This window comes from Mobula birostris, chromosome 3, assembly GCF_030028105.1.
Source record: "Mobula birostris isolate sMobBir1 chromosome 3, sMobBir1.hap1, whole genome shotgun sequence".
NCBI classification, from domain to species: domain Eukaryota; kingdom Metazoa; phylum Chordata; class Chondrichthyes; order Myliobatiformes; family Myliobatidae; genus Mobula; species Mobula birostris.
In genome coordinates, this window is record NC_092372.1 from 81,444,259 (window position 1) to 81,456,706 (window position 12,448).

Here is a 12,448-nt window from a genome sequence, read left to right on the forward strand (position 1 = left end):
GGCCCATTGAACCTGCTCCACATTCAGTAAGGAAGCAGATTTATGTTCACCAAAGGAAAAATAATTGGATGGTGTAAATCTGAAATAAAAGCTAAATATGCTGATAATACTTAGCAGATGGAGCAGCATTAGCAGAATATCTTTGATAATTTCAAACAATAATTCAGCTTTTTCACATCTTCTAGATTTTAATTATGTTGCATGAAATACCTTTTATGTTGTTAAATCACTTTCTTCAGAATCAGAATCAAGTTTACTATCACCGGCATACATCGTGAAATTTGTTAACTGAGTGGCAGCAGTACAATACATGGTAATATAGAAAACAGGTAAATCAATTACAGTAAGTATATATATGTATATTAAATAGTTAAATTAAAAACAGAAATAATTTTAAAAAGTGAGTAAGTGGTCATGGGTTCAATGTCCATTTAAGAATTGGATGGCAGAGGTGAAGAAGCTGATCCACCTTATCATGTATATACCTTGCTCTTTGTCCTTTCAATCACTCCAACCATTTTGTCTAAAATCTGTCAATCTTCTACTATTCCTCTTGGTGATATGAGTTTATGAAATACTGGCTGTTTGCTTCTCTTAATGGCTCCAACAACTTCTAGATTTTTATAGAATTAACAACATTGCTAAAAAAAAAATTAGAGACATGCAGAAATATTCCTTTTCCTTTGTAAAGTGTTTCCTGAACTTGAGAACAGTTACAATTTTAAGTCTATAAAGATAAATAATTGAAGGGAAAATTTGTGCAGGACTTTGGTGAAAAAGGTAGGGTTAAATGGAGTGTGATTAGATTATATTAAAGTTGGAATAGATTGTACGTCTTGTTTTCATTTCAATTTTCAGGTCACTTCACACCATTCCTTGAAATTGTGCCAGATAACAGTGCAGCATCCTTTACTACTAAAAAAAACTGTTTGAACCCTCCAGAAAAGTTTCACACTCCACTATGTTGCACATTGTAGGGACATTTTCGGTAAGCTAAGTGTTACATCCAAGCCTGCATATTTATGGAGAGATTTTATTTTGAAAGTTTAGGAAGTAATATTTTAAATTTTCAGATAACGTAACTTCAGATAATGACAACTTCTACAATGTATATTCTATTTTAATAAGTTTTTTCTTACAAATTGAAAGTTGACATGGCTTTGTCAATTCCTGTTCACGCAGTCACCGTCTGTGAAAACTGAAAATTAATAAAAAAAACACTTCCACAGATTTTAAAAACATCATGGATATTAAACAAATATTTCAACTCGAGATTGTGACCATCATTTTGCATACAGCAAATGTATCCGTGTTCTAAATATTAGTCCGATGACAAACTGGTATTGCTCGTTATGTAATTCATTCCAAGGTCAGTCTGGTTAATTATTCAAGCAACTGAAAAATAACTGGATATGAGATGGATGAAATTGATTTAATTTTACCTCTGAAACGGCAAACAAACAAACATTATCCAGAACTCACATAAATTAGTACAGCGTAAGTGGCAGAAGCCTATACAAAACATACGAAGTGTGAATGCCCTTCAAATCTATATTTACATTTAAAAATACCCACAGCTCCCTCGCTTGTTGTGTGACCCATAGCGTGGCCGGACGAGAACGAGGTACGTCTTCGGTCTGCGGCCCGCCATTTTGTGGAAGTGCTCGGAAGCCGGGCGTGCTTTGGGGCCTGCTGCTGGTAGCGGGAGCGGAGTTGGGGGGCGGGGGGGTACGCTGGTTATTATCCAGGGCACGAAAACGCCTCCTGGGGAGCTGGGAGAAGGGGAGGGAGGCTGAGCTGGGCACGCTGATCCAAGGAGGCACTGCCGGAGCACCAGCTTAACCAGGCGGGCGAGTGAGAACCCGGAACGAGAGGGGAGAGAGAGCGGCGAGACGGGATCGGAAGGCGCCGGGACCGTTGCAGAGCAGAGACATGTCGAAGCGGCACCGCGTGGACCTGGGGGACGATTACTCGTCCAGTAAGAAGCGCGTCACCTCGGACGGGTAGGTTAATCCGCGGTGTACGGCGGCGGGCTGCCTGTTGAATGAGATCGCTGGGCGCTGGGTCACGCCGAACCGACGGCATCACGGCCTTGTCCACCAGAAGTTTTTTTTGGGGGGGGGGGTGGAGGAGGGTGTTGATGTGGGGGGTTGTCGAGGAGCGGTAATCTCGGCTGGGCAGCGTGCGGACTGACTGACTGAGCGGAAGGGGTGGCTGCGGCGGTTCCGTCTCTGCCGCTTGCGGACAGACCGCTCGCTGGCGATCGGGAGCGGCAGCGAGGCCCAAGGCGAGGCCTGCGAGGGCTCGAGTGTAGGACCTTGCGACCCGGAGTCACCGGCCTGTGGGCTTTTCTGCCCATGTCTCGTTTCAGGTAGCTTTTGTTCTCTCTTGTTGCTTCCAAACGCCGCCTTGGTGGCTCGACGTCTTTGGTTTGGTTAGATAATCGATGCACCCTCACGAATAGGCGCTGCTGCCCTGCTCTTGTTTATTCACATGGCCGGGCCACGTTTCCAAGGCCATGCCGGCTCTATTAAGAACCTATGCAGAACCCTAGAGTGAAGATGAAGAAGCGCAGCGGTAAAGTTTTTCGCATCCATCGATATGGCGCCGGAACTAATATTACTATGCATTTTTTTTCTGTTTCAAGTTTTATTTTTCGCATAGGTGTTTCTTGGTCGTATCTGGAAAAGGCATAGAATGGCTGTTTTTTTTCCTGTTCACTTTAAGAATAAGGTTTCGGGATACAAGAATATGGGTTTTTTTGGCTTATTAAAAAGTGCTTTTTTAAAATCTTCACTCTTCTCCCCCCCCCCCCCCATTATGCCAGGGCTGCTGGGTAGGCTTGAAATCGTCACTAAAATGGTGCCCAACACTGTTGTCTTTGCGTAGGGAGATAAAGAACAACGGGTAGGAATAGGCCATCCAATTGAATAGCTGATCCTGCTCCAGTCAATAAGGTGTAGGATTCGATTGTTTCGTTGCTTCTAAGAAGACTGACTCTTCCTATTACAATTCATAATTGCCGTTTTTTTTTTGTTATTTTGCCCAAATATTTTGTTCATTTATTCATTGCTGGTCCAGCTGTTCACAACAAAACAAAAGGCAAAATAATTACATAAGTTCTTCATGAAAGAGAACCCAAATAATTTTCCCAAATCATAAGCGAGAATAAAGAGTCTGCAGAAAAATTGGAAATAGTGGAAATTATTGCTAGTTACAAAAAACCTGCTAGATAAATCAATAACACAAAGGATACAATCCTAGGGTCTGATATTCAATATCCCAGAGTATTCAAAGAGCAGGTGTGGAAATAGTGGTGTTTTGGTTGTCATCTTCTGAAATCTTGCAGATGGATCTGTTGCTGTGTATCAGAGGATGTCGAATGTAACCAGCCTGTTTTTTTAATGGATGGTGGGGGGGGGGTGGTATAAAAACAGGATTCTAGATTGATTAGCCAAACACCAGAAAACATCGGAAAATGATAAAACCTACAATGAAGGATGTGAAAATGGGGCATCTAGATGGATGGGAACAGAACATGTAATATTTTTCAGGTATTTGACAGTTTGAAACTGGTTAAGATTGTAAGTTGCAAGAAGGATGCAAAGAACTTCAAGATTTAGATAAACTGAGTAAGAGGGCAAAGTCATTGCTGGTGTAGTATAATATAGAGAAAACTGAATCTACCTGATATAATGACAGTATTTTTAAATAGTGAGAGATTGGGAAATGTCGACATTCAAAGGGACTTGTCCATCTTTGTACACTATTCACTTAATGCAGAAGGCAAATAAATTATCTCACTAAGTGACAGCAGGCTCAAAAGTCCTATTTTCTATTTCTTGTATCAGCCAGTTTCAGTGTTATTAAAGAATGTTTCAGATCAGAAGACTTGCAATTCTATTTTTATTTACAAATCTAACTGAATTTAAAAGGCCCCTCACTGAGGGTGAAGGGGCTTGGGAGGAAGGGTGAGAAGGGACAAACAATAACCAAAGATGTAGTCTGTGCATGATTATAACTACAAGATGTAGTTCAAAGTAACTAAAGGTTATGTTTTACAGAATGGCTGCATTACGTATAAGAATAGCTGGAACTTTAGCTGCATTAAGTCCAGTCTTGGAATTGTTCAAAGATCTTGAGAGATTGTAGAGATGGGAGTGGGGTAAAAGACCATATAGAATATTTAAAACAATGAGAGAATGAAATTGGGTTGCTGTGCAACTGAGAAACTAGGTTAGATTAGTGAGTGCAGAGATGATGGATGAATGGTCTCAGTATGATAGAGGATACAGACACAGTATTTTATTGAGATAGCGTGGAATAGGCCCTTCTGGCCCTTCGAGCTGCACCACCCCAGTCACCCCCAGTTTAACCCTAGTCTATAATTTACAATGACAAATTAACTCACTAACTGGTATGTCTTTGGACTGTGGAAGGAAACCTGAGCACCTGGAGAAAACTCGCACATTCCTCTGGACTCTGTACAGATCATGTCAGAATTGAATTCCAAACTCTGACGCCTGAGCTGTAATAACGTCATGCTGTCTGTGACACTACTGTAGCTGATGAGCTCTAGGTTAAGGAAGATGGAGCTGGCTTGGGTAGCATTTGGCTTAGTGGAGTCCGTAGTTAAATATTGCTAGAGTTGTGGTTTAGGCAGTCAATGAGGCAGGAGTGTGGTCAGATGGTATTAGAGTTTGAAATGGTTGGTCTAAATGATAGCATGGTGTGTGGTTGGAACATATCTTAATGTAAAATATGACATAGGTTGAGAGCTATTAGGCTTGGTGTTGGTGGCCAAGACAAGGAGTCATTGTTTCTCCTAAAAGTTTACAGTTTCTAACCCTTCTCCCCAACTTTCTATTCTATCCCTTTAGCTCATGTTGTCCTTTTGTGAACGATGCTTCCACCTTTCCATTGCTTACTCTTCACCTTCCCTCTTTCCACTCCTCATCCTTTGCAAGCTGCTGCTGTGTTCTGGGGAATTTTTGCATATTTTTTGCTGAATGTTGGACAAGTTAGACAAAATATGGTGCAGTAGCAGTCATTAATGCTTGAATACATGTAGATGAGAAATAATGTTGGGTTAAAGATGTATCCTGTCAGAACCTCACAGATAATACCAGTAGAAAATTGCCCTTTTCAGATGATTTTCTGACTAACTGGGGATAAAGGGACAATGATGCGGTCAAATGATTGAGGTACTGAGAAAAGGTTGTATGGTCAGCTGTGGCAAAAATGGCTGGCAGGTCAAAAGAGGTGTTAATTTACCACAGTTACAGCAAATAAGGTAGTTAAGCAGGTGTGTGGATTGTTTGCTTTTAATTGGCTGAAGAACAACTCAAAAGCAGGGAAGTTGTGTTAAAGCTTAAACATATTTTTGCACAGAAAGGCCATTTGATGCGCTGGGAATTTGTTGCCTCCCAGTTGAACAAACCTATTGGTCCAATTTTTGCTCTTGTGCCCATCAATTCCTTTTTGATTATTTTGCCACATCATTCCAAGGGATATTTATAATAGATGATTAATCTACCAGTGTGACTTGGACATGTGCAGAATCCGCATGGTTACAGGGAGAAGATGCAGATTTCACATGTGGCACCTGACACTGCTGGAGATGTGATGCACCGCCACTCTTCACAGCAGCTAGGCTTCACCTGGAGTCCTGTGAATAGTTATGGTTATCAGATTACTGGAAGAATGTGATAGTGCTGGAGAGAGTGCAGCAAGAAGTTAAGGATGTTGTCAGGCTGGAGAACTATGATTGAGGAAAGGCAGGCATGGAGTGCCTTTTTTGGAACAAAGGATTCTTGAACAGCAGTTTAATTGAGATGTATGGAGATTGGGCAGCTTTAGAAAGGAGGAAACAATTGACTGTGGGGCTGTATTTTACAGTCTGAAGGTTGAGATTTGCAGTAGGAAGTGTATTTCAAAACTTTAATTGTTGCGACAAAGCTTGATCTTTCCAGATAATATTGTAGTCTCTTTAAATGGGAGAGTGTAGAGAAAATTTATTTTAGGCTGACATCTTTGTAAAATATGGGAAGATGGCCCTGCTATCCTTTTTAGTGGGTTTAACAGACCTAAATTGTATCAGTTCAAGCAGACTTTCTACCCTGAAATGGTGAGGACACTATTGATACATTCAAAAAGAGTAGCAGCCAAGATAATGATCTGCAGCTGTGTGAGTGGGGAGTCAAAAGTTTGTGTAGGTGGTACTTGATGAGTTTGGGGGGGTGGGTCGATTGCATTGCTGAACACTGCTTTTGTATGGTGTTGTCTGAGGGACTTGAAGGTCAAGTTCAATTATCATTCAACCACACAAATACCCATGAATATAGCCAAACGAAACCATGTTCCTCTGGGACCAAGGTACAAAACACAGCACTGATAGTCACACACATCACAAGGCACATAAGATAGCAAGTAAACATACAGTATATAGCCCAAGTCGTGAGAGACATTCCTTTAAATTAATGGCGCATGGGTGTTATCAGCATGAACGAGCAGCTCTCAGCAGTCAGCAGATGGAAAGTATGCACGCATGCAATCCAGTTTTCTTCCACTGACCGAACACTGGATGGCAGCACTGACGAGAGGGTCCAGCCCCCAACCCAGCATGGACACCACGTTACACTGCCTCCATATCTCCTCTCCTGGACTGCTGCAACAGGCAGGTCCCCCACTGTCTCATCAATAAACAAGGGAAATGGACTTGCAACATTTTACAGTACCAATTTCCAACAGGATCTTGTGATTACTCACTGTTAGACTGCACACTGACTCCAATGCTTTTCTGTAGCAGGCAGTTACACGGTTCACACCAAGTCCAGCTCCTGCATCAATGACAGCTCACTATTGGGGTAGACCTGCCATACCATACTTGAAGTTCTTAACGTTCAGCATTGTCTTGAGATTGTTTAAAAAAAAGATGTTTTTTTAAAAAACGGCCAAAACACTTGGTTGGCCCCTGCATCTGAATGTACCACCATCTTACCTGAAGGAAGTGCTTGAGGTCTTCCTGTGTAATTCTCTGCTTGCTTGACTGGCCCTGGGCTAGAGTTCACCCACAAGTGAATGAGGGTTTTGTATTTTCTCTTCTAACAAACTTGGTAGATTTCCTTAAAACATGTATTGTGCTGCTTGTCTTCTTAAGTTCATTACTTCTGGGCAGAGGCTGCCGATAGCTCGCCAGAGTCCTCTTTCCTAGGCTGGTCTTCCATTTTCACAAAGTGTAGCCAATCAAAGATCCTTGCTCTTCCAAGGATGAGCTCTTTGAAACTTCTGTTGGTGCTTCTGTGTAGCAATGGGTTTTTATGGGATGGGGTTGCTTGCCCAATGCTGAACTCTCCTTTTGCCGCCAGGCTTGGGACCGTTCATGGCAAAGTTGCTGCCTGTCATAATTGTTTAGAATGTTGAGTTCCTGCTAAGTGAGTGGTTCATGTGAATGAATTGGAGACACAAGTAATGCCAGATGGAGCAGCACAAAGCATTGGAGGAACTCTGGGACAGTTGGCATCTGTGGCAGGAATTGGACAGTCAACATTTTGGTTCAGGACCCTTCATCTGCCCACTTCCTCTGCAGATGCTGCTTTACCCCCTGAGTTCTCCAGTGCGTTGTGGTTGCTCCAGATTCTATCATCTGCCGTCTCTTGTCTACTGAGTTCAAAACATGTCGCAGTGTTTAAGTGCACATCTATTTGTGTCCCATTGGTTTTGCAGAAGCTTGCTTTGTGCAATTTTTTTGTTTCCTATACGATACAAGTTAAATAGCATTTAAAAGGTACTTGGATTTAATTAGGTCATATGATCCTGATTTGAGTGCTTTACTCTTTATTTTAAATCTTAAGATGAAGTGAATTTTCTCTGTTCAAAACTTGTATTCTAGTGCTACCCACTGTCTTAATACTGCTGCTATAAGCTGTTAGCACATTTTGGGTTTCAAATGCAGTATTGAAGACTTGCATCAATAGTGGATAAAAGAATAAAATATTCCCGAGTACTATCTCTAAGCACGAGTCCTTCTAACTTTTCAATAACAACTTGGCCTGTTGAATGAATAAAATGTTTAATTGAGTAGTAAATGGCAGTTCAAGCAACACACTCAAAATTCTGGGGGAACGCAGCAGGTCAGGGAGCATATATTGGAAGAGGTACAGTTGACGTTTCGGGTCGAGACCCTTTGTCAGGACTAACTGAAAGAAGAGATTTAAAATCTTTCAATACCTCTTCCAATAGATTCTGCCTGGCCTGCTGCATTCCACCAGCATTTTGGGTGTGTTACCTGAACTTCCCGCATCTGCAGATTTCCTCGTGTTTGCGAGTAAATAGCATTTATTAATTTAAGCCATAAAGTTGCTGTGTTGAATCCTTTTGTCAATCAATGCATTTTTGTTAGTTATGAAAAATATGGAAAATAATTCTGTGCTGTTCTAGATCTCTTACCTCATGGGGTATTAGGGCTCAAGGGCCTTGAGAAGTGTGTATGATTTAGTTCTGTAATGTAATCCCTTAGGCATGCAATGCTTCACCTTTGCTGTATGCTTGGCATATTTTGACATTCATGATGTTTCTTTATCATAGCTGACTCTTTCACAGTGCTGAGATTGCATTTCATTGTCAGCTACTTATCCTGCTTAAGTGAACAAAATTGGCAAAATCATTTTCTTTAAAACGTCCTGTTTTATGTCTCATTCCTCTGCTTTATTCCTTGTATTCTGTGTATGTTATTATTTTTGAGTCTCATTTTTCTTTTGATGGTTTTTATCCCTTTTCCATTTGCCCACCTTGTCCTCATTGTGCTCAGCCAATCATCTTGCTCTCTGGACAAGTTTAAAGCCATGTTCCAGACCACTCTTGCTTTTTCACTCCTCAGTTGATTATTTTCTTTCTCTTGACTCCATGCTTTTGTGATATTTTTTGTGATATTTTTTAAGTGACCTAAAGAATATTTTATTCATCTCATTCAGAATGAAGCTACCAGAGAAGCCACAGTACCACTACCTGTTAAAACTATTGGAAATTAGTTTATTGTGGTTTACATCCATAGTGGGGGAGGGGGGAGGAAGCTTTTGAAAGTCATACTGTTCAAGTTTGGATCAGAACAGCATGAGAAGTAAGGATTTGCATTTGCATCCTTAACTTTTGAAATTGTTATGCTTTATGTAAGTTTTTTTTAATCTGCAGAACAGACTTTGCAGCAGTCTTTGAGGCAAACTGTCTATTCATAGGCAAGTAAAACTGTATAGATAGCAATTGAGGATGATCAAAACAGACAAGAAGCATTGATTGACATCCATTTTCCCTGCCTAGCTTCCCACATCATCACCCAATGCGATTAGAGAGGGGAATTTAAAAAAAAATAAATTTCTAATATAGTTTAAATTATTAATGGGTTAATTCTTCTTGGACTGGGCAAATCAACAGTGCAAAATTTGATTATAGTTAATTTAATCTATTTGGAACAAAGTTTTTGAACATTATATTAAGGAGCCAACTAGGGAGTAGATTATCTTGGGCTTTATTTTGTGTAATGAAATGAAGTTAATTAGTATTCTGCAAATGATCCTGTAGAGCAAGGCTGGGGGGTGGGGGGGTGCCAACCTGTGGTCCATGGACCCCTTGCTTAATGGTATTAGTCCATAGCATAAGTAAAATTGGGAACCCCAGCTCCTGGACGACATTTCTTAACTGGCAGGTGACCCAGTTTTTACATCGCTACACCCCATGTGACATCATGCAAATGGTAACATGGAAATTGTGCCGTGATGGCAGCCTACCAAATGCTGTGCCACAGGTCTTCCATTGCCATGAGTTTGTTGACTATCTAACCTTGAGTCTTTGCGTATTCTAGAGTGCACCACTGCACTGGAGCTGTGAGGCACTGCCGCATAGGGGCTGGCTATTCTAGTAAATGTTATTGGTTGGACATACTGACTGACAGCTGCTGATGTCCTGCCCACCACCACACCCGTCACTTATATTTAATGTTTGTTTGTCATTTGCTTTTGGGTACACACAGAAACACAGATTCACTCAGAATAAAAATTATTTCAAATAAATTATGTTTTTAAAACCACCAAAACCATGCTGTAAATAAGCTGAAATCATTTAATGATGCAATGAAACTTTGGAAGTTCCACTTAACTTTTTCCACAAACCAGTTTCTTTCTACATTTAAATGTAGTTTCAGCTACATTTAATTATAGCTGTAAACCTAGCACAGTTTTGATAGATGGAATTTATTGCTTATTGGCAGAAGTTGTTGAAATTCCCACAATGGATCCACTGGTGCAATGTAGGATTATCCAACAGCCCAAACAGCAGTAAGGCAACGATCTTCCTGACCAGGTACAGCTACAGATTATGTCCCTCATAACTTATACACTAAGAGTTGTCAGTGTGAATTGTTTTTGACAAAATAAAATTAAAAGTGTCGTATAGTAGGGTATATTGCCTTTTTTTTGCATGACTTTAGCAGCCTTCATATTTCAAAACATCAATTTTTAATAACTGATATGTACTCTGAATGATTTTGAGATCTTTTGGAGCTCCTAGTCACATGTTTTACTTCCACCTCTAATGTAACCATAGAACCATAGAAACTACAGCACAGAAACAGGCCCTTTGGCCCTTCTTGGCTGTGCCGAACCATTTTCTGCCTGGTCCCACTGACCTGCACACGGACCATATCCCTCCATACACCTCCCATCCATGTATCTGTCCAATTTATTCTTAAATGTTAAAAAAGAACCCGCATTTACCACCTCGTCTGGCAGCTCATTCGATACTCCCACCACTCTCTGTGTGAAGAAGCCCCCCCTAATGTTCCCTTTAAACTTTTCCCCCCTCACCCTTAACCCATGTCCTCTGGTTTTGTTCTCCCCTTGCCTCAGTGGAAAAAGCCTGCTTGCATTCACTCTATCTATACCCATCATAATTTTATATACCTCTATCAAATCTCCCCTCATTCTTCTACGCTCCAGGGAATAAAGTCCTAACCTATTCAACCTTTCTCTGTAACTGAGTTTCTCAAGTCCCGGCAACATCCTTGTAAACCTTCTCTGCACTCTTTCAACCTTATTTATATCCTTCCTGTAATTTGGTGACCAAAACTGAACACAATACTCCAGATTCGGCCTCACCAACGCCTTATACAACCTCATCATAACATTCCAGCTCTTATACTCAATACTTCGAATAATAAAGACCAATGTACCAAAAGCTCTCTTTACGACCCTATATACCTGTGACGACACTTTTAGGGAATTTTGTATCTGTATTCCCAGATCCCTGTGTTCCACTGCACTCCTCAGTGCCTTACCATTAACCCTGTATGTTCTACGTTGGTTTGTCCTTCCAGCGTGCAATACCTCACACTTGTCAGTATTAAACTCCATCTGCCATTTTTCAGCCCATTTTTCCAGCTGGTCCAAGTCCCTCTGCAGGCTCTGAAAACCTTCCTCACTGTCTACTACACCTCCAATCTTTGTATCATCAGCAAACTTGCTGATCCAATTTACCACATTATCATCCAGATCACCACTAGTCACAGGCCTCCACTCAGAGAAGCAATTCTCTACCACCACTCTCTGGCTTCTTCCATTGAGCCAATGTCTAATCCAATTTACCACCTCTCCATGTATACCTAGCGACTGAATTTTCCTAACTAACCTCCCATGCGGGACCTTGTCAAAGGCCTTACTGAAGTCCATGTAGACAATATCCACTGCCTTCCCTTCATCCACGTTCCTGGTAACCTCCTCGATAAACTCCAACAGATTGGTCAAACATGACCTACCACACACAAAGCCATGTTGACTCTCCCTAATAAGCCCTTGTCTATGCTATTTCTGCTGCTGAAAACATCATCCATATTTTACATTCCAACTTGGTGATTCCAATACTTTTCTGGTTGGACTCTCATACTGTCAGTTTACCTGAAGGTCTGCTGTGTTCCTTGAATCTAACTTTGTGTCATTCACTCAACACTTTTTTTTGCCTATGGACTTTTCCTTTCATCCCATTGATACGTTCATGTAACCCTTATTGGCTTTAAACCCCTCATCTTAGTTTCCTGATAATGTGGCTATGATAGTGTGTGATGTGACATTTTCATAGTAGGGATGCTTTACATTATCACCATCCAAAAAGCGCACCATCATTGAGGCATTCCTTCCAATACTGGACAGGAATTGGCTTAGATTGTGATTATGAAATATCTGGTGTGGGGTTGAAAGATGAACATTGTGCAGTGAGTGCTTCTGCATATGTCTCTGAATTTCCACTGTCCTCTCTTTCTTCAGGCCCTCTCCCAGTCCACCTTGTTTGTGAGATCCATCTCATCTTTTGTTGCTTCTTGTCTCCCCTATTAAGTGAAATTTCCCATCTTCAAATTGTTGTCGCTTACCAGCTCCTCAAGAAATTAAAATTTGATCTTCTGTCT

General features: G+C 41.0%; 1 protein-coding gene across 3 annotated transcripts in view; it reads left to right on the plus strand.

The window, feature by feature from the left end:
- Nucleotides 1–1,722: 1,722 nt before the first annotated feature.
- The window catches only part of dhx15 (DEAH (Asp-Glu-Ala-His) box helicase 15), a 123,524-nt gene continuing 112,798 nt past the window's right edge, over nucleotides 1,723–12,448 (plus strand). The window contains exon 1 of one of the 3 annotated variants that reach the window (XM_072252954.1): nucleotides 1,723–2,003. In XM_072252954.1, coding sequence (XP_072109055.1) covers nucleotides 1,933–2,003 — 71 coding nt within the window. In that variant the 5' untranslated portion in view covers nucleotides 1,723–1,932. Of the gene's footprint in view, nucleotides 2,004–2,183; nucleotides 2,372–12,448 lie in introns of those variants that run through there. The other 2 variants (XM_072252952.1, XM_072252953.1) reach the window with 2 other exon arrangements.